The sequence below is a fragment of the Trachemys scripta genome, chromosome 13 (genome assembly GCF_013100865.1).
Source record: "Trachemys scripta elegans isolate TJP31775 chromosome 13, CAS_Tse_1.0, whole genome shotgun sequence".
NCBI lineage: Eukaryota > Metazoa > Chordata > Testudines > Emydidae > Trachemys > Trachemys scripta.
This window is the reverse complement of record NC_048310.1, coordinates 42,850,426-42,872,314: the sequence shown is the minus strand read 5'-3', so window position 1 is coordinate 42,872,314 and position 21,889 is coordinate 42,850,426. Positions and strand designations below refer to the sequence as shown.

The window sequence follows — 21,889 nt, the reverse complement described above, 5'->3', positions numbered from 1 at the left end:
CATGATCTTCACCCGTTCCCTTCCCATGGGCCTGTCTCCCTCTGCCCATTTGCTGGGGCCTCAGCTCACAGCCAGTGCCCCGTGCGGGTACTGTCCCCCAACCCCTCTGCCATCCCCCTCCCCGCGTGCATTCGACATGAGACTGTTGGTGTTTCGTGGTGGCTGTTTTCCCAGGCCCCAGGCGCGGCTCTGCCGGCTTTAGGCAGGGTCCTGGGCTCCCCTGCACGCTCAGTCCGTGGTGTGCCCTTTTCTCTGCAGCATCCCTGACCCCCCTTCCTGAAGGAGCTGATGGGGCAACCACCCCCCCACCCCGTAGAGCTCCACGTGTCACCTCTGCAGAGCTCACCTGCGCCCCACGCCAGCAGGTGGAGCTGTCTGCTGCCCATGGGGAGGGGCAGAGGGACACCCCCTGTTCTGCCATCAGGTATTGGGGAGCCCCCGGCACAGCAGCTCAGTGGAGATACCCGCAGGAGGAACCTGCAGCCTCCACTGGCATGTTCGCAGGGTCATCAGCTGAACCAGCAGCTCTGAAGCAGGTCACCTTTTGTCACTGGTGGGGGAGCAAAGCGGGAGCTCTCCGACAGGCCTGGGGTCTGCACTGGGGACAGTGCTGCTCCCCTAGGGAAGAAGTGGATCCATATTCCCTGGCCTTCATCACCATCCCCTCGTAACGCCACAGGCATTTCTCCTCACAGCCCCGGCGAGACGGAGCAGAGCACACATGGGAAACTGAGGCAGAGAGAGACCGAGTGGCTTGCTCAGGCTCCCCCAGATCAGGAACTGAACCCAGGGCTCTAGTCCCCCACTGTTGTCCTGTCACTAGACCCCCCTGCCATGCCCAAGGCCCCCCTGCCAAGCACCGTTCAGCCCAGACTGTTATTTGCACAGACAGACTGGGAGCACTTGCCGCTCTGGGTAACTCATTAGCAGCGCACAGCGACGTGGGGCAGAGTCTAGGGCGAGGCGGTTCGGCTCCGGTTGACATGGCAGGGGAGATGTATGGAGGGAGAAGGCCAGGACGTGTCTAGCACGACTGCTACAGCATGTGCCATGGGGCTTTTAACCACCCAAGGGCTCCCGGCTTCCCCCTTGTGTCCCCTCCCTGCTCGGCTCATGCTGAAACCCACCCCCCTCCCCCTGCTGAATCTCCGGTGCTGTGTCCTCCAGCCCCCTTGGCTGTGAGTGTTAGCCAGGCCCGCGGGCAGCCTGCCCTGGGGTGGGGTGGCCATGGAGCCTGGTGTGTGCAGCTTGGGATTAGCTTGGGTGGCTTCTCCTTACGGGTGGTTCCTGCCCTCTCTCCTCCCAGCGACGGAGAGCTCCGAGTCCTCCCAGTGCATGTCGGGCAGCGGCTCCAGTGGCTCCGACAGCGGCTGTGTCTCCAGCATCCCCCAGGAAAGCTTCTGTGACGACGTGGGCTCGCCGGTGTACCCGCCGCTGGGCTCCCGGCACCGCTCCGCGCTGGACGAGAACCCCAAATTCGCTAAAAGCCAGTCCAGGTCTGCGGTGAGTTAAAGCAGCTACGGCCCCCACGTGCCCTCCTCCACTAGCACGACCCCTCCCTGCCGTGCCAGACACACCACAGGTACAGGCGTCCCACCAGTGAAAGGGGCTGCACCGGGGACATGAGATTTCCTCCCGCACAGCTGGGTGACACAGCTCAGGTTGCCTCCAGAGAGTCAGGCTCGACCCCACCAGGGTTGTGGGATCCTAACAAAGCAACTGGACACCGCCCTGAGGAGGGAGCTGCCGTGCCAGCCCGGGCGGCGTCTCTGTGCCGTTCGCAGAGGGTACTTGGCCACGCCTGGGCATTGGCAAGCAACTTTCAGCTGCTGCTAGGAAGAGTAATGGAGCTTCGGAGATGCCCCACAGCCCCTTTCCCAGGGACGGGCTGGGTGTGCTCTGCGGGGGACGGGGATGAAGGAGCCGTGGGTGGGATGTTCTGTTACCGTGTCTCCTTGGCATCCCTCTGACTTGCCAGCCCGTTCCTCTTCCCGGCCTAGCGGGCTGCTGGCCCCTAATGCTGGCTTCTCTCCCCTGCAGACAGCAGGCCCGGTCGCCGTGAGCCCCTCGACAGTCGTGTGAGCCCCTCTGCACAAGTGTTCTGCCTGAAGACGCGGAGCTGTAAGTAGCCGCCGGGGGGCTCGGTGCTGGCCGGGTTTGGCAGCCGTGCCCTGCGCCAGGAGACTCTCAGCCCTGGCTCCCATGGCGTGCGGTGCTGCTGGCTAACCCGAGACTGGGCCCCAGCTGCTTAGAGGCACATTGCAGGGTCTGGCTCCCAGCAGCTGCGGCAGTGTGTAGAGTCCTTACCGAGGACACGGGGGCGGTAGCTCGGGTCCGGTCTCGGTGCCATTGGCTCAGTGCAGAGCCTTAGGCTGGCTTTGACCCAGCTGTCTAGCCACTACCCTGTCTCCCATTTGCCAACCGCGTGCTGCTCACCAGCCCCTCTGCCTGGGCGCTGGGAGACAGCCATGTTCCCCCCAGACTGCTGCTAGCGCAGTCGCCGTGTCTGTCCCCGGAGCCTAAGGAGACAGGGCCCTCGTTAGCAGAGTTCGTTAGGAAGGCCAGCCACTGCTAGAACATCCCCTGAGCAGTGGCCTGGTTCTGCTTGTCTGCCCTGAGGCCCCGCTCAGCTCTGCACTGTCGCGGGGACTGCAGCTATCCGGCAGATACAGGGTTGGGAGGGCGGCCGCACATGTCACTCCAGGAGAGCGCCACTGACGCTGAACCGCATGGCCTGGGGAGAGCTGCCGAAGGGGACACCACATGACCCACTCCTGAGCAGAGTGTATCTGAGAGCAGCTGATGCAAACATGGCCCCAGTCCTCCCCCGGGTAGCGTGCAGCAAGCCTGACCCTTGCCTGGGGCTGTGTTCCAGGTCTGATCGCTGGTTCCACTGAACCCACCGAAGAGTCCACATCTCTGACCAGCACAAGGAGACTGCCGGCCTTCCTGGAGCTGTTCAAGCACAACCACGGGCTCTTCAAACCAGTCCAGACCTGGCACGTGGCTGGGGAGCGCCCCAGTTAGCGCCCTGTTAACTAGACACCGTCGCTGGTGTGTTGGAGGGGCAGTTAGTCCTTTATTTATAAATGTATTAACAAGTAACATAGCAGTTTGCAAAGCCAGAGTATTCTGGAAGCTCTGGACTGTACAGATTTTGTTACTCGGTTTGTTCTTTGTGCTGCACAGTTTATAACGTTTCTGGAAGGGCTTGAGGAGGAAACAAGGTATTTTCCGTGTGGGCTGCGCTGCCGCGCGAGAGCGACAGCCTCCCTTTGGTCTTAGACTGGCCGAGTGTCGCAATAATTTATTTCCTTGGCGTGACCCTTTTGTTTTAATAAAACCAGGTTCATTGTTACTTCAGGTGCTTGCAGTGCTGAGCTGCTCCCTGCCTTAGTACCACTATCAGCTGTCAGTATCTGCCACCTCCCTGTCTGGCTGCTGGGAATAGCGACACCCGAACCAGACATCCCACTGGGCAGCAGAGCCCTGTTCCCAGGGCAGGAGTGGGGAGCCCCCAGCACAGCAGAGATGCCAGAGCAGGTGAAAGGCGACGGCAGTGGGAGCAGTCCTGCAGGGTACAGCAGGACAACCCAGATATGCTCTCCTGGCTCTCCAGCGTGTCTGGTTGTAGAGACGAAGGGAACTGTTCATGCTGTCCAGTCCCAGCTTAGTGGCTGTCTTGGGCCTGCTGCTAAAATCAGCCCCGCATGAGGCAGAAGTGGCAAAGTCAGCATTGCGGAGAGGCTGTTGTAGAGGGAAAGGGGACGTGCCAGCGCAGAGGGGTGGACATGGAAGTATGATGGCCTAGTCTGCCAGATGTCGTGTGTTCTAGTCCCATTCAGATACCCAGCCCCAGCAGGTGGTGGTGTTAATCAAAGCCCATTCTGAGCACAGCGGCCATCGAGTGTGTTGAGCCCAGATGATTATGCCACTGCAACAGTAAAGGCCCCAGCTTTAATTTCGTGTAATTCCAGTAGAGACAAACCTTTGCCTGTACATGATGCTCCCCTTGGGACAGTCAGTAACGTTTGAGCTCCTTGGTAGGCGCCGTCAGGAAAGTTTGGGCTTGTTTGGCTTGCGATACGTTCATTTAACATGTAGTAGGGGAAATGCAAACCTGCTGACTGACAGCATGTTTACTTACGGCTTCTTCGATTGCTGCAAACCTTTATCCCCCAGCTTTCGCAACACGTACACACATCACACTTGGCCTTAGGAATAGCAGGGAGCAGCAACCGTGTAACTGGTTTCTTCGCATAGCTGTTGGTTTTGGTCCATTCACAGTTCACTGCTTCCCAGGCTCATCAATGCTAAACCTCATGGGCACCCATTTAGCCTTTGCATATTAGCCTGTTCCTTTGCGTTTGGAAATCCGTGTCATGTCCATGGGACACGTCTTTGATGTTCTTTTAATAAGCTGACACTTTTTCAGTCATATTCCTTCTCAGATGGCAAAATGGAAGATGATTGACATTTTTATACAATAATGCAGGGTAAACAATTGGCCAGGCAATATTTGAAAACCTATTGTGTAAAATCTCTGAAGCTTTGTGCGTCAACCAGCGCTAGTGAATACCACTAACGAGGGAAAGACTTTACCAACAAACCAAGGGGGACATGGAAGTACCATTGTGACCAATTTCTGAAATTCCTGTTAAAGAGGTTTCTGCATTGCTGGAAGAATCTTTAGAAATGTTCAGCTGCCACCTGGTTTGCCAGGAGTTGATTTCACGACCTAATAAAGGTTATGTTCTTTGTATGAGGTTGATTTGTGTTGCATATTCATGTTGGAGACAAGAGACGGGAAGCTGGAATGTGGACTGCACGCTGTCACGCAGCCACAGGATCGGTGCGACGTCCCCCCCGCCCCCCAGTTTTGAAACAGTCCAAGGGGGTCTCACTCTTCCTTCAGGGTCGGCCACATGGCCTCACCGCCTCCTAAGACTGAACTTCGGGGGCGTCAGTTTTCCTTCTTCGTGCCAGAAGCTCTGTTCAGCAGGTCCAGCTGAGAGAGCCTTGTGCACTCCTCAGGGATTCATGCACCTCAGCAAGTATCTGCAGTGACACTCAAACGGCGTTGGCCAAACAGTCGGGTTTAAACTGGCACACAGCATAGGAAGGCTTCAGGTTAGCATCGAGAAATGAAGGTTAAAGCATGGTCCATTCTGCTACAGCCAAGCTGTTCAGGCTCTCTCTGTCTCACCTCCTTAGTGCGTTTCCAGGGGAGAGCCCCCAACCCCCTCCACCTCACACATACCCAGTCCTCTGTTCTCGAGCTGGGGTCTGTGCCAGCTTCCCTGCTGAGAGCTGGGGGAAATCCTCCTCCCTTTGGGGCACTGGTTGCTAGGTGTCATATCCCGGTGAGTGGGTTTTCCATTGTCTGCTTGGATTTTTCATTGATTGGGGGGGCGAGGGGGGGGGCAGCCTTTTTTTAAAGACCCGTTCAGGCACAGATAAGTAGGCGACATACGTACCTACATGTCCCAGTCTGCCTGGAGAACAAACCCTTCCCCCCCCCCCAGTGGGTAATAATGGAACATAGAGGGGAAACTGAGGCACGCACCAGTGTCATTAAAAAAAATTAGCGAATTCCCACTTCCTCACCCATGCACATTAGACAGTCGCAGGCACTGCACCTTGATGTAAGGCTTGGACTGAGCCCGGGGTTTGCCTCCTATAAAAGCTGCGAACAAAGGAATACTGGCCAAAACGTTACGGCAGGTAATGTAAAATCTTCTACCCATAGCAGGACGGGGTGAGTCCGTTTACCTGGCTAAGCTAGTTGTGCTCTAATGCACAGGACCAGCGTTGCTTAAATGCGCATTTCAAAGTTCTTGTTTTGACATACTGTCAGAATGGGAAGGCTGCTCCAAAGAGCTAAAAATAGGCTATCGAATGACTGCTGGGAAAAACCTTCTGCTTTAATTTGGAGAAGGCCTGTCCGCTTCCTAACAAACACTGCATCCGGTCATTAGGGCCGTCTCTCTGGCGATGGCATTTCCCCCCCAAAGCCTGACGTTTAGCAAACAAGCTGTTGCGTGGTTAGAAAATTCTTCAAACGCTATTTGGCCCAAATGGAGTCAGGTCACAGATCTGGTCAGTGGAGGCATTTGAAGTTGTTTATTGGCCTCATCTGTTCCCTAGAGCGCCCAGGGCTCCTCAGCCACTCCACGTGCCTGTCAATCACTCGTGTCGCCCGAGGTCGTCTAGTTCCACATACGAAGCAGGTCGGTACAGTAGAGCACGTTTGTGACAGTATCTGCCATCGTTACCATGCGTTGTGGGCAAGGGGAGCGTGGTGCCAAGCAGCAGTCAGTATGGGGGAGGGGGCGTGAGAGAGACACACACATAGAAGAAAACCAACAGGCTGTGATCACTTCTGGTCTGTTCCACCCACACAAGGAAAGCTGAGAGGCTGGCGTCTCTCCTGGGACAGTTACAGGTGTTCGGAGGCCTGAACGTGCACTTGTCTTCTTTTTCAACTGGTTTTGTTTCTGGTAAATTTAACCTAATTCTGAATTTCCTGCTTCTTTGGGGGTTTAGTTGGTTGGTTTGCGTGAACTAAAAGTTTTGTGTAAGGTTGTTCTAATGCTTAAGTTACTAGTTCTCTCATCCTTAATTCACCTTAGAAAGGCTTTTTAGCTGGGACCTGTATAACCTTCCACATAGGTAATGTCTGATTTACCAGCTGAGCTGTCAGAAGCAAGGACAGACATTTCACAGTGAGAAACATTTAGGTCAAACTTTATTAAAGCTCCTGTAACTCATTTTCCCAAGCCAAAATAGGATATGGATTTGGAATACCCTTTCTTTAGCAGTAAATCAATGCAGTGGCTGTACTTCCATGCAAATGGCAGTGTAAACTGAAAGGAATAATCCAACCGTTACTCATCAGTCATAATACAGAGCAGTGAAACAGCATAGCGCTTAACAGAGTCATAGAGTTGTAGGCCTGGAGGGGACCTTGCAAGGTCATCTAGTCCAGTCCCCTGCACTCATGGCAGGACTAATTAGCTAGACCATCCCTGACAGGTGATTGTCTAACCTGCTCTTAAAAACCTCCAATGATGGAGATTCCACAACCTCCCTAGGCAATTTATTCCAGTGCTTAACCACCTTGACAGTTAGACTGTATTTTATAATGGCCAACCTAAACCTCCCTTGCTGCAATTTAAGCCCATTGCTTCCTGGCCTGTCCTCAGAGGTTAAGAAGAACAATTTTTCTCCCTCCTTATAACAACCTTTTATGTACTTGAAAACTCTTATCATGTGCCCTCTCGGTCCTCTCTTCTCCAGACTAAACAAACCCAATTCTTCCAATCCTTCCCCTCACAGGTCATGTTTTCTAGACCTTTCATCATTTTTGTTGCTCTTCTCTGGACTTTCTCCAATTTGTCCACGTCTTTCCTGAACTGCTCCTCAATACTCCAACTGAGGCCTAGTGAGCTCTAGAGAAGGTAAGTATCATTATGTCCATTTTATAGGTGGAGAAAATGATTCCCTGAATGGCTTCTGCTTTAACTGAAGCCATCTGACAGATTGGTATGATTTTAAACTCATAATATTAACATCGGTACAACTTTTATCAGTATATGCTGCAAACTAGCTCCTAGTTCAACCATCCCACAAGGAAACCACAAACTAATATCAAAGCTGGTAAATTTGTTCAGCATAGTCTGTCTTCTGTAATAACACAAGGCTTTTGAATGCTCTATACTTACTTCCACCCATCTAAGTAGCTTTTCATGAACGTGTCTGTCATCGTTAAAAGGTTTTGTGTTCAGGACATCAGCAACAAACTCCTTTGGTGGGATCTGTTGGGTCTAATGTAAAAGAAGCTTGTCTCAGCAGGACTCTCGCCTGGTCCTGCCAACGAGCCTCAGGCTTAGTCACGTGCAGACCTGCCTCCAGCCCTGGTGGCCCCCAGTACTACTGATGTGTACAGGACGGGGAGAGAAAACGCATTGCTCCCAGAGTGGCAGATCTGCTACATTCTTAGATCTGACGTGTGAGAAGCAACTCGGCCGCCACAGGCTGACAGGAAACACTTTTTTAAAACTGGCCATTGCAAAGGCGCTGCTTCCAAGCCAGCTCCCAGAACCGCCCAGCCTCCCGGGTCTCTGCAGGAAAGTGGTGGGGGCAGGTATTCACGCTTTGCTCACCCCAGCCCTCGCTGACATGGGGCACGCAGTGATTTAAGAAACAAACAGGGAAGAGCAACAGATTTACCCATGATGACGTATCCAGCCATAGACCCCTGGCCAGCCCACAGCAAACCCGCAGGTCTAGAGGTGTGGTGCTAGGCCCCCGCCGCTCCCCAGGGCCTGGCCTTGAACAGCAAGGTGTGGGAGCCTAGGGCTCGAGCCACAGAGAGCCTTCGTCTCCTTGCCATGCAGTGTCATTCCCATACTCCCTATAATGCACACGGGGCGTGAGGTGTCTACACTGCAATTAGCCACCCGCGGCTGGCCCTGGCCAGCTGACTCAGACTAAGGGGCTGTTTAATTGGGGTGTAGACTTTGGGGCTGGGGTCCAGCCCCAGCTCTGGGACCATCCCACCTTGCAGGGGCCTACCCCCCAAGCTCCAGCCCCAGCCTGAAGGGCTACAACGCAAGTAACCAGCCCCGCGAGCCCGAGTCAGGTGCCTAGCTGCAGTGTTAAACACACCCTACGCAAGCAATTCCCGAAGCCAGCACCCGGAGCAGGAATCCGAACCCCTCTGCCCCTTGAGGGTAGTTGGGCACCTCCCTCCCCAGGATTCATAGCCCAGCCTGCTCCTGGAGTGGGGGGCCAGGGCAGCGACAAACCCAGAGCCCCGCACCCACCACACCCCCCATTGCAGCCAGTAGCCCAGAGAGCCGGGCACTCAGCAGGTATGGAGAAGCCCATGTTCAAAGCCCTACATTGGAGCTAGGACTTGACTAGTCTCCCACACTCCAGCCACGTGCCCTGCCCACCAGGCTACAGTCACCCTCACTCTGGCCCACCCACTAGTTAGTTAGTTATACAAAGTGGAATGGCTTCACTAGGAGAGCGCCATGTGCAGAGCATGCGTCTGGGAGGCGGGGCATGTGGCTGCCAGTCACTGCTCTAACGCAGCCAGAGCAGGAAGTTGAAAACCAATCATAGCTGCATGCCCTAACCATTGCACTGGGACAACAGCTGCCCCCAAAGTCCCAATGTGCTCGTCCCCAGCAGGCTTTCGTGCAGCCTAAGCATGCTCAAAACACGCCCACCTGCTGAAGCCCCACCGGTGAGCTGGGCAGGGGGACCGCCCAGGTTGGAATCCAGCCAGGGGTTAGGGGTGCACTAGGGTGCTGAGCAGTTTGGTGGTGGTAGGACAGCAGTGGCTTTGTGCAGGCACATGGGTTGACATGTAGCCACCTGGGGGCCTTAGCCAGCAGTAACTTAGGTGCTTACGGGGTTAGGCAGCATCTCAGCGGGAGTTTTGAGGCTCTCAGGAATGGTGGACTCGGCGGCCTAAGTGGCAGTTAGGTGCCGAGGTCCCTTTGTGGATCTAGCCCCAGATGCTCTGTCTCGTGCCGGCAGTTTGAGCTTCTGCACTCACTGCTTCCACTGGGAAATGTGCCTTTGTGATACCTTGCATCTCCTCTCTCCTCTGGCCCAGGGGAGCGTGCTGCCTTGGACAGTGGGTCTCTACGCTTCCCCTTGGCTCCACAAGCCCGAGGCGGGATTTTCTTCCTCCAGCTCGTGACTCACAGCCGGGACCCCCCTCCTGGAGTTAAGCAGCTAAGCCAGCTCAGCCACTTAAGTAGCCCAAGTCCTAGCAGCCGAATCTCTCTCTCCTACTCATGCTTGATAACGCTCTGACACTCCCCCTACCTTTCCCTGTGCCTCTGGCTACCTTTTATGCAGGCACACTGCTGCTCCTGCCACCTCTTGGGGGCCTGATGGGGGCCGGGGAGGTGGCCAGTGAGCTTAGTGCAAGCCTATGGGATCACGCCCCAGTGGCAAGATAAGCGTTCCCCTCCTAGATTGAGATGCCTGCTTCGGCACCTCTGGGGCTGTTACTGGCACTAGACTGAGCCGCGCGTTAGCTGCGGGAGCAGATCACCCCTTAGGCAGCTTTGCAAAGCTGCCGGGCAGAAACGTAGGTGCCAGGGGACTTAGGCACCTTTAATTAAATGTCAGTGGCACCTCAGTGGCGGCTGTAGGCCCAGAAAGACGCACTAGGCACCTCAGTACCTGGCCTCGCTTCAGCACGGTTAGGAAATCATACCTACCCAAAGCCTGTGCACAAGCCTCACAACTTTGGCTGTGATCTCTCTGGCATCCTTCTGCCTGATGGAATTCAGGATGATGTCAGTCAGAAAACAGTGGCACTTCCTGGCATAAAATATCTCTTCCCGTGCCAAAGCAAAACTTAGGAAAACAACATCTACAAGGAGAGTGTCAAACACAACATACAGAATTAGCCACCCTATTTCGGCGTGCCAGCGCCAGCCCTTTTCATTTAGCTGGCCACTGATCACCTGCCTGCATTGTCCTGGGTGCAACAGAATCCTGTAATACTCCATGTGCCGATCCAGGGGCAATGGGAGCGTTGCCAAGTAAAAACTGAGCAAGGATGTCAGGATTCTATCCTGGCTTGTTTTGATTGCTAAAAATATTTGTGCTTTGAACAGGGGGTGGGACTAGATGAGCTCCTGAGTTCCCGTCCAACCCTGATATTCTGTGAGTCTGTGATTTCCAGCTTTGCCTGCTGAAGTGTTGGGGAGCGTGAAAAGGCCACCGTGATTAGCTAGCAAACAGCTTCAGTACGTTTCAAGCAGTAAAGCCTCTGCCACAGCAGAACGTCTCTAACAAAAGTTTTCCACTTGGTACTGAATTGTCACACCATCCATTTAACTCGGACTGCTACGGAGCTGGGCTAGTACAACAGCGGCTACAGCAATTTAGCTGCAGGGACCTGGCAAGGAAAGCAGCTGGGTGGGTGTACACATACCTGGCGAGGTCTCTCAGGGACACGTGTGTGCATGTGTGTAGCCCTGGCCCCAGAGCTGGCCCCGCTGGACTTCTCGCAAGGCACAAAGAGCGCATTGCAGCTGCAATCTGGACAGCACCTTACCCGGTAGTCCCCAAAACTCACTGACAGGTGAAGAGATTAGTGATTGGCTTATTAGTTGCCAGGCACTAACAGTGGGGACTCAAGCTATAAATTGGCCTGTAGCTTGTACTGCAGGAGCAGGGAGTGGGAGCTCTCGCTACACCCCATATTCATCACAGTAATATTAGTATGATATGATTATGGCATAATGATGATGCTGTTTGTACAAGATGGGTCATGGAAGGTGTCATTGGAAAAGGTATGAATTGCTGAATATGTGTCATTTTTGTATCTGAAGTTATGGAGATTGACTGTGGCTCTGTATTTCAAATGTGCTTCCTCTGGCCACACCCCCAGCCAGCCTTTCAGGTACAGCAATGATGAAGCCAGACAGCGCTGAAGGCTCATCAGCGAAGACCATGGGCTGTGGAAAAGCTTCGTCTTCCTGTAACGGTTTCAGCCGGCCTGTAAGTTATGGCTGCTATGTCTCAGCGAGGGCATGTGACCAGACCACATGGTACTGATCATTCTGGGCACCTGTATCTTTCCACAAACTGGGCTGGGAACTGGTTTTGTAACAAAGGGTTCCCGCCATATGTTAATGCTATATAAGGTGGGGAGTGACATCATCTAGTGGCGTCACTCTCCACACAAGAGAACTCCTGGAAACCCCCGAGGAACAAAGACTGAACTGGGGGAAGTGCTGGTCCCGGGCTAAAAGGATTTCTCGCCTGTCTATGGAAACCTGGTGAACTGCTTGTATCATCAGCCAGGGTGAGAAATTGCTCATTCATATCCAGTCGTTCTAGTCTCTTAGGCTTAGTTTGCAATTTTGTTTATTTCTAGGTAATCTGCTTTGATCTGTTTGCTATCACTTATAATCACTTAAAATCTATCCTTTGTAGTTAATAAACTTGTTTTTTGCTTTCTCGAAACCGGCGTGCCTTTCAGTGAAGTGTCTGGGGGGAAATCTCAGTGTGGTTAACATATTGAGGGAGAGGCGACCCATTTACGAGCTTGCATTGTACAGATCCCTGTGCAGTGCAACACGGTATAAAATTGGGTTTATACTCAGCGGGGGGTGCGTGCCTGGGAACTGGATGTTATCTTGGCTGTAGCCTCTCTATTGCTGGTTCATGCAGTAGCTGGTTGGAGCATGCATGTAACTACAGCTGGGTGCGTCCCTGCCTGTGTAAACGCTGGTGGGAGCGTAGGACCAGAAGTGGTCTACAGCTTGTCACAGCAGCACGGTGTGAGAGGGAGCCCAGGCTGGTAAGTGAGAGGGCTCAGTGGTACCCCAGTTCCAGGTGGCACCCTGCAGGGAACCCGTCACACTTGCCCTTTGGGGAACAGTCAGTTACAACTCGGGGTGTACTGTAAGTGCTAGGACTGATTGATTCTAACCAACTGTGACTACACACAGCTATAGTTTGTTAGGGATTTAGGATATTTATGATATATCCACTGTCATCTCGTCTTGTCTTCCCTCTACTAATGATATAAACTTATTGGCCTTCGCGCCAGCGCAAACACCAAACAAGAATAGTTATAAAAGTGCTACCAAGAAGTTTGGCACTTAGCTCCTCATACTATAGACCAGGAAAAGGTATCAGAGGCATTTGTTTTCACCCAAAAAGCCTTGTGGCACCATCGAAACGCTAAATAAGCTGCCAGCTTTCCAGTTCTTTTCAGTGTTACTGTACCTCTAGCCACTGGTTGACTGTTTGAATTAGCCGGTTTGATGCCAGCACTGTAAACAACACTCTCTTCATGCCAAGTGCAAGAGCCATCACTGCCTACAACTGGAGGATGTTCGACTTTAAGGATGAATCCTACATTATTGAATTCTTTGGTTACCATGTTGGTTTGGTCATTGACGGTTGTTTCTGGGGATAAAAAAATATGTGGATTTTCAGACAATATAACCTGTAAAACTTCTAATAGGATTAGCACGTCTGTTAACAGAAAATGAGAGGCACAGCATTTTCACCCCCTTACTCCTAGTTGTACCCCTTTATTATTAATGAATTATTATTAAACATTTATACTGAAGTAGCACCTAGAGTTTACCAGTCTGGTGTGAGGCACAGAACAACCATATGATAAATGACAGATGGCAGCCCCTGCCCCAAAGAGCTTACAAACCAAAGATACAAACCCACAAATATTCTCTCCCTCCTTGGTATTGAAATCCTGGAAATACTTAGTGATGGTTCTCATGTGCTCCCTTAGTCATTGCTTAACCAAGCCCAAACAGAGTTAGCTTGGGATGGTCAAAGGAGCCTAGAGAGTCCTAGCTATTGAGGTAATCATATGGGCCTCCTCACCATAGTACCGGAGCACTTTGCAATCATTAATACATTTTACCTTTACACCACCCCTAGGAGGTAGGCAGTGCTAGCACCCCCTTTGTACAATGCACAGGTTTCATTGTGTGACATGTGCAGGAGCATGCCGTAAGCTTTCAGCTAAGACAGAAATTGAACTGAGATCAGGTGAACCCCAGGCAGGACCTGCTCCACCCTCCCCAACTCCACCAGGTGCCTTTGAAAACAGCTGTAGCTCTTTCAGTCTTTCCCCAGGAGTAGCTCATTGCAAGCAGAGACTTGCAAAATGTTCTCACTACAGCCTGACATCTGTTGAGCCTATCTCAATTCAGGTTTCAGAGTCGCAGCCGTGTTAGTCTGTATCCACGAAAAGAACAGCAGTACTTGTGGCACCTTAGAGACTAACACATTTATTTGAGCATAAGCTTTCGTGGGCTACAGCCCGCTTCATTGGATACATAGAATGGAACTTATAGTAAGGAAATATATATACATACAGAGTACATGAAAAGGTACATTGGCCAAACCGGACAGTCTCTACGCAAAAGAATAAATGGACACAAATCTGACATCAGGAATCATAACATTCAAAAACCAGAAGGAGAACACTTCAACCCCTCCGGTCACTCAGTAACAGACTTAAAGGTGGCAATCTTGCAACAAAAAAGCTTCAAAACCAGACTCCAAGAGAAACTGCTGAACTTGAATTAATATGCAAACTAGATACTACCAATTTAGGCTTGAACAGAGACTGGGAACGGCTGAGTCATTACACAGATTGAATCTATTTCCCCATGTTAAGTATCCTCACAGCTTCTTGTCAAACTGTCTGAAATGGGCCATCTTGATTATCACTACAAAAGTTTTTTTCTCCTGCTGATAATTGCTCATCTTAATTAATTAGCCTCTTAGAGTTGGTAAGGCAACTCCCACCTTTTCATGTTCTCTGTATGTGTATATATATATATATCTCCTTACTATAGGTTCCATTCTATGCATACCATGAAGTGGGTTCTAGCCCACGAAAGCTTATGCTCAAATAAACGTGTTAGTCTCTAAGGTGCCACAAGTACTCCTGTTCTTTTTATCTCAATTCAGGCTAGCACAAGACTAGTAATTGTGTGCTCTGGGCTTGCTGTAATGCCCTGCATCTGAAACTCAGAAGCATACAACTCATAGAGGCTTTTTCAGTTTACTCAAATCCCATCTTCTGCGGAGCACCTCAGCAATCATCCACCAAATTGAAAATATGTGACACTGAAAGACGCATGCCTGTACAACCAACAGGCAGCACTACATAAATGAAGAATACTTACTTGTAACCAGAGTTCTCTGGGAGGACTGCATAGTCACAGTAATGGTAACATGCTGCCTGGCGCAGTCTAGTGGTAGAACCTTCTCCAACGATTACCCATTAGAGCACATGTGCACCTCCTCCTACTCCTCACTTCCGGGTTTCCAAAAGTTCTGAGAAAGTGCGCTCTACCCCCTCAGTTCCTTCCCCGCTAACCCATACAAATCATAACAGGACTCTGAGAAAGAGAGGAAAGGTGGCGGAAGAAAGAATTGCAGTTACAAGCAAGTAACCACCTCTTCTTCGTGTGAGTCTGCATATTCCCACTTATGGGTAGTTTGACCAGCAGGGCTGAAAAACTCAGAAAGGGGAATCAGAGTCGTAATGAAATAAAGACTCACGCACCACTCCACCTAATCTGGCATCTGCTTTTGAAGCCAAATCCAAAGCGTTATGTTCGGTAATTGACCGACTTCCAAGTCAGTCTTACAGACTTCCCCAGTAGGGCCATGTTCAAGGTAAGCAAGAGCTGAATAATATCTTACAACAGTAGGCCCAGGAACTGTCACCAACCTGTTACATTCGGTGATACATTATCTAACCCCTCTGTAAATAGGCTGCACAGATACACCACGACCCACAGGATTCTCAGCATAAGAAACAACCAACCTAGATGAACTTCCAAAATCTTGTAGCTCTATTTAAATAATCTCCTAGAACCCTTCCAGCATCCAAAGTATGTAACATATATTAGTATGTGATTTGGGGGGGAAATACTGGTAAATTAATTATCTGATTCATATGAAAAATCAGACACTAGTTTTGGCACAAACCTGGGATCAGGTCTAAGAACCACCTTGTCCTTATGAAATCTTGTAAATGATGGAGCAGTCATTAGGGCATGCAACTCGCTCACCCTTCTGGCTGATGTTATAGCAACAATAAAAATGGATTCTCTGCCAAGGTTTCAAAAGGTGGCTTCATAAGCATAGATCAAACCAAATGAAGATCCCAAGAAGGGACAGGAGCCCCAAGAATATCAAACCCTGGATGTGAGGCTTCCTGCACAGGAGGTAGGTTCAGTGTGGATGCCATGCAAGCCACCAGATCAAGATACTGCAAAGCAGCCTCTGAAGGGGAAAATGCAGAAGCTACACTCACATGTTCGTCCAGTGACAAATCAGTGTCATGGGGTCCACTCACCACTAGGGCCAGCTCCTCCTGGCCGCTCTGGGGAATCAGCTCTTTTCAGGTCCAAGGCCCCCTTCTGCTACTTGCTGTACACTCTGTTGCCGCTCGCTCTCTCTCTCTCTCACTAGCTGGAACTCAGGATGCTCCTTCTTCGTGACTTGTCCCTTTGGCCAGGTCACTGTGCGTGGTTCCCCCTTCCAGGGTATCAAAGTCTCTTCTTCACTTGCAGTCTCAGGCAGTCTTCCCATTCACTGCCCCAGGGTGCCACTTCCCCAGTGGCTGGCAGAGGAACCCGGCCCACTTTCTACTCTGAGTTCCAGCTCAGGGACCCTCTAGTCAGCAGACAAGGTCTGTTCCCTCCTGGACCTTACTGCCTTTCCCTGAGCCCCTTTCTTACCTTCTGGCTCTCCGCTCCTCTCTGGGTTTGCCAGCCTCTCAACTCTCTCCTCCCAGGGAGTAACTGTAGGCTCCCTAGTTCTGTAGCCTCCAAACACACTTCCCTTCTCCTAGGGAATGACTGCAGACTACGTCCCTGCGGCCCTTTTCTGTTATCAGCTCCCTGGCTTTATAGAAGCCCCACCTGTTCCTGCATACATGAGCTTCCTCTAATTAGGGCTTTCCTCTAAGCCTTAATTCTCCCAGCTTGTAGCCTAATAGGTTAATTGGCCCATCTGGCCTCCGTTAACCCCTTTGGGGCAAGTGTGGGGTGAACACCCATCACAACCAGTATCAAAGTCCATCTCCATATGGTGGGTGATTCAGAACCTCCTGTGGTGGAATATAATAAAGCCCTAGAGCGCAGGATTACCATTCTTTCCAGTAGCTGGGATCTGGGAACATGCCTGTAGCAGGAGGAAAAAAGAAGTGTGGAAACCTGGGCTAAAGAGGCATGAACTGGGACGAATCAGGTCTCTTAACTCTTGCTCTATCCTCCTCTAGCTGAATATCTGACTTCGGAGCTGCTATGGACTTCAACAAAGATAGCAATGGACTTGGAAGGTAAAGAGAGACAAAAAGCAAGAAAGATCTGCCTGGCTATCCTATAGGAGTCTTACGAGGAGGAGGCATAGATGGATCCAGAGAAAGATTAATAACACTGCTCTACAGCCAAAATGCTTCTGAAATAAATGTAGTCAAACTTTACTAATTCTGGGTCACTGAGAACGAAAACGATGCTTAAAATTGTTGACTGGCTTTAGTTTTCAAGATATGCTATTGGGTCAGTATATACGACCCTTGACTTGGGAATGGCGGAGGATGAGTGAGTTATAAAGGGAAGGGATCTCAATTGAAACCAGAAATGACTAAAATACATCTTTGACTGGATCTATGAATAAATCTATGACTGGGTTTGGACAGTACTTGCTTTTTAGGCAAAACAATGAATGATGCAATCTGAAGCTGGTATTACATCATACATGATATGAATTGCATCATGTTATTCCTAGAAGTCACGGATGATGCAATCATAACGAAGCTTACATCACTCTGCTGAACAAATTGCCCTATATCAGCTCTAGAAATCATACAGTGTCATGCTCTCTTATTTGTCAGTGTTTGATTTTGCAAAGGGACACATTTCTGTTTAGCCAAAGTGAGCAGAGATGCCTCGTACTTGTGCGAACAGTGCAGATAACTTCTGCTATGTTTGTGGTGAAGTGACTTTTGCATCACAAAAGCGCAGTATAACCACTATGGTTAAGAAAGCCTATCACCTTTATTTTGGCTGCAAAATTGGAGCTCAGGACAAGAGGTGGGCCCCACACATATGCTGCAACACTGGTGCAACAAATCTTCGCCAGTGGTTGAACAGGAAAAGGAAATCTATGCCTTTTGCAGTGCCAATGATTTGGAGACAGCCAACAGATCATACCAGCAATTGTTACTTCTGCATGGTGCCTCCAGTTGGGAAAGGTGTGTCAAAGAAGAAAAAGTGGACTGTGCATTATCCAAACATTCCATCAGCTATATGACCAGTACCCCACGGAGAAGGACTGCCGGTTCCTGATGCACCAGAATCATTCTCACTTGAGTCAGACAAGGAAGAGGAAGAGGATGAAACTTCTGATCCTGAACCATCAATGTCACAGGACCCACATTTTCTCCCATCCTCCTCCTCTGAACCACACCTCATAACACAAGGTGAACTGAATGACCTTGTCAGGGATTTGGAACTACCCAAGAGTAAGGCAGAGCTGTTGGGCTCCAGACTACAGCAGTGGAATCTCCTGGCAGGTGATGTTAGGGTTTCCATGTTCCGTGACCGTCAAAAGGATCTTGTCCCATTCTTCTTCATGGAAGGTGATCTTGTAGCCTGCAACAGCATCGATGGTGTGATGGCAGCCCTCAACATCGTTCACGATCCAGATGAGGGGAGACTGTTCATTGATTCATCGAAGACGAGTCTTAAAGCTGTTTTACTGCATAATGGCAATGTTTTCCCATCAATTCCACTTGGTCATGCAGTCCATATGAAGGAAACCTGTGACAACATGAAACAACTTTTGAGGTGCATAAACTATGACCAACATCAGCGGCAGCTTTGTGGCAATTTGAAGGTTGTTGCTCTCTTGCTTGGTCTGCAGACTGGATACACAAAGTACTGCTGTTTTCTCTGTGAATGGGATAGTCGTGCAAGAGATTCCCACTACATCAAGAAAGATTGGCCACTCTGACAGTCATTGGAGCCTGGGTGGAAAAGTGTTCAGCATCCACCACTTGTTGAATCAAGGAATATTTTGTTACCACCCTTACACATCAAGCTGGGTCTGATGAAGAACTTTGTCAAGGCCATTGACAAAACACAAGCAGCTTTCAAGTACCTCCGTGGAAAATTTCCAAGGTTAAGTGAAGCTAAGATAAAGGAAGGTGTCTTTGTTGGTCCTCAGATTCGTGAACTTCTTCGAGATGATGCATTTGACCATGCACTGCATGGCAAGGAAAAGACGGCATGGAAAGCCTTCCAGTTATTGGCAATAAATTTTCTCGGAAACAACAAGGCAGACAACTACAGGTTGTTGGTGGAAAACCTCCTCAAGGCATACAAAAGCCTTGGTTGCAACATGTCACTAAAGATACATTTTTTGCACTCTCATCTAGATTTTTTTCCACCGAACTGCGGAGCAGTGAGCGACGAGCACGGCGAGCGATTTCACCAGGACATTGCAACAATGGAGAAACGCTATCAGGGCAAATGGAGCCCATCAATGCTTGCAGATTATTGCTGGACAGTGACAAGAGATGCTCCATTTAATGAATACAAGAGACAAGCCAAGAAGCGCCGAGTAGACATTGAATAGGACTAAACTATGTACATAATAGTTTTTTGCCTTTTGTTTCATAATAAATTTTATTTAGATAACCCTTTTGCTGATTTTTAAAGTGTTACATAAACAGGACAGGTGAAATATTATCATGGAAAGCAACCATAAACACATGAAAAGACTGTGCCCCCTTATATAGCCTTACCCTCAGAACATTCAGGGACTCTGAGGGGAGGGCAAGGAGAGCGCATGCGTGTGCTCTAACGGCCACTGCTCAGAAGTGTTTCTACTGCTAGGCTGACCTGGGCGGCACATTACCATAAGTGTGAATACGCAGAGCCACTCAAAGAATCATTTTCAGATTAGCCCACTCTCAAGTCATCTGGTGGACGTGTCTCGTTGTTCTCTCTGTCTGGCCCCTATGGATTGCTGAACATCTCCTTGGGGAACTGAGTGTCCTCAATGCCAATAGAGTCAAGAGCAATTGAGGTTACTCAGCCCCTCACAAGAGAAGCTTAGGGTCGGATTTACAAAAACATCCCATTTTTAGGCTCCACTGAAATCCACAAAACTCCTGCTTGACAGCCATCTACCTCTGTAGACACACAAACTCACTTGGCACCTAGGCATCTATGTTCCTGCCTCCGAGCTCATGCACTTGAGAGACAGCAGTTCCTCATTCAAATCCCTTCTCATCAGGCAGTAGAGGGGCTTGAACCAGTGATCCCTCACATCCTGGTGGGGCTCTAGCCACTGGGCTAAAGATCATAAGAGAGCTGCTCCTGCTTCCTTCCTCCCCAGCTCTTTTGTGTAGATCTAGGTGGCCTCTGAGCATGCCTACTTGATCAGGCTGTGACACTGCACTCTATGTGATTTTATGAAAATATGCTAATGAGTATGAATATAATGTAACTGGAATATGCTTCATGCAAAAGGTCTCTTGTAAGGTATCATTACAAAGCTTATAATCTATTGAGTGTGGTCATCCTATTTGTATGTATGTATCATTCTTGTATCTGAAACTAGAAATATGAACTATAACTTAGGTCCTATTGTAATTATGCAAAGTGTGGGCCATTAATGGTGGCTTGGAATTTTGATGGCTCCCATTAACTAGGACAATTGACTGCAGATGGCTCTGTTTACTTGTAAGTCTTCCTGTATACATGTGTGCTGGCAAGTGGGCAGGGCCGGCTCCAGGCACCAACGAAGGAAGCAGGTGCTTGGGGCGGCCAATGGAAAGGGGGCGGCGCGTCCGGGTCTTCAGCGGCAATTCGGTGGCAGGTCCCTCAGTCCTTCTCGGAGGGAAGGACCCACCACCGAATTGCCGCCAAAGAATGAAGCAGTGCGGTAGAGCTGCCGCCGAACTGCCACTGATCGCGGCTTTATTTTTTTAAATTTTTTTTTCGCTTCGCTACTTGGGGGCGGCATAAAAGCTGGAGCCGGCCCTGCAAGTGGGTAATGAAGTCTTGCAGTGCCATGTGATCATGTCACCTGAACTGGAATCCATTTTTAAGCTGGTGCTTTTCCATTTCGAAGGAGGAGTGGGAACCCAGAGAGGGACAAAGGATTCCTGCCTTGTGCAAAAGATATATAAGGGGCTGAAACAGAACAAAGAGGGCTGCAGTCATGAGAAATCCCCTAGCTACCACCTGAGCTGGAACAAGGACTGTACCAGGGGAAAGGCTTGTGCCCAGACTAGAAAGACGTCCAGTCCGTGATAGAAGCTTATTGAAACATCGCTGAGGGTGAGATTTTATCTGTATTCAGTTTTCTTACTGTACTAGGCTTAGACTTGCGTGTTTGATTTTATTTTGCTTGGTAATTCACTTTGTTCTGTCTGTTACTACTTGGAACCACTTACATTCTACTTTTTGCATTTAATAATATCACTTTTTACTTATTAATTAACCCAGAGTATGTATTAATACCCGGGGGGCAAAGAGCTGTGCATATCTCTCTATCAGCGTTATAGAGGGCAAACAATTTATGAGTTTATCCTGTGTAAGCTTTATACAGAGTAAAACTGATTTATTTGGGGTTTGGACCCCATTGGGAGTTGGGTATCTGAGTGCTGGAGACAGGAACACTTCTCAAGCTGTTTTCAGTTAAGCCTGCAGCTTTTGGGGGCATGGTTCAGACCTGGGTCTGTGTTTGTTGCAGGCTAGTGTGTCTGGCACAACCAGGCAGGGCACTGAAGTCCTAAGCTGGTGGGGAAAACAGGCTCAGAGGTAGTCTCAGGGCAGTCCCACAGGGTTTCTGTGATCCGACCCGTCACACAGGCCCTCACATTAATTAGGTGGAGGAGCATCTGCCTTCCCACAGTTCATGAATTGTTAGCAAAGCTTGGTGCCTCTATGCAGCCCAGATTTCGGTACCTATCTCCATGAGAGGGGCAGGGCTTAGCACACATCTCTCATAGGCATCTCCCATTGGCTAGGTTAGGCAGTTCCCCGCCTAACGTGCTGGCTTTTGTAGATCCCATTCCTCTCCTCATACACTGTATAGCACAGGTGGGCAAACTACGGCCCACGGGCCATATCCGGCCCACAGGACGGTCCCTGCTGTTCCCTCTCCCCCGCAGCCACGGGGCCGGGGGGTTGGATAAAGGAGCCTGGACACTGAACTCAGGCTTTGTGGATTACAGTGTTGTGTGATTTTCTAGGCGCCTAAAAGTAAGGCATTGTGACGCTCAGCATCTCCATGCTTACATCCCTTTGTGAATCCGGGCGGTGGTGTTTTG

At 50.2% G+C, this 21,889-nt stretch overlaps 2 protein-coding genes across 4 annotated transcripts in view; one reads left to right on the top strand and one right to left on the bottom strand.

Annotated features, from left to right (window-relative positions):
• PLEKHG4 (pleckstrin homology and RhoGEF domain containing G4) overlaps positions 1–4,765 on the top strand; it is a 159,607-nt gene extending 154,842 nt beyond the window's left edge. For all 3 annotated transcript variants that reach the window (XM_034788275.1, XM_034788274.1, XM_034788276.1), the window contains 3 exons: positions 1,307–1,503; positions 2,041–2,121; positions 2,876–4,765. In XM_034788275.1, the coding sequence (XP_034644166.1) occupies positions 1,307–1,503; positions 2,041–2,082 (239 nt within the window). In that variant the 3' untranslated portion in view covers positions 2,083–2,121; positions 2,876–4,765. The remainder of the gene's footprint in view (positions 1–1,306; positions 1,504–2,040; positions 2,122–2,875) is intronic.
• A 1,938-nt stretch (positions 4,766–6,703) lies between these two features.
• Positions 6,704–21,889, bottom strand: part of KCTD19 (potassium channel tetramerization domain containing 19) — a 58,398-nt gene continuing 43,212 nt past the window's right edge. The window contains exons 14-17 of the mRNA XM_034788814.1: positions 12,775–12,957; positions 10,248–10,402; positions 7,725–7,826; positions 6,704–6,866 (exon numbers count right to left, since the gene is read on the bottom strand). Coding sequence (XP_034644705.1) covers positions 6,768–6,866; positions 7,725–7,826; positions 10,248–10,402; positions 12,775–12,957 — 539 coding nt within the window. The 3' untranslated portion in view covers positions 6,704–6,767. The remainder of the gene's footprint in view (positions 6,867–7,724; positions 7,827–10,247; positions 10,403–12,774; positions 12,958–21,889) is intronic.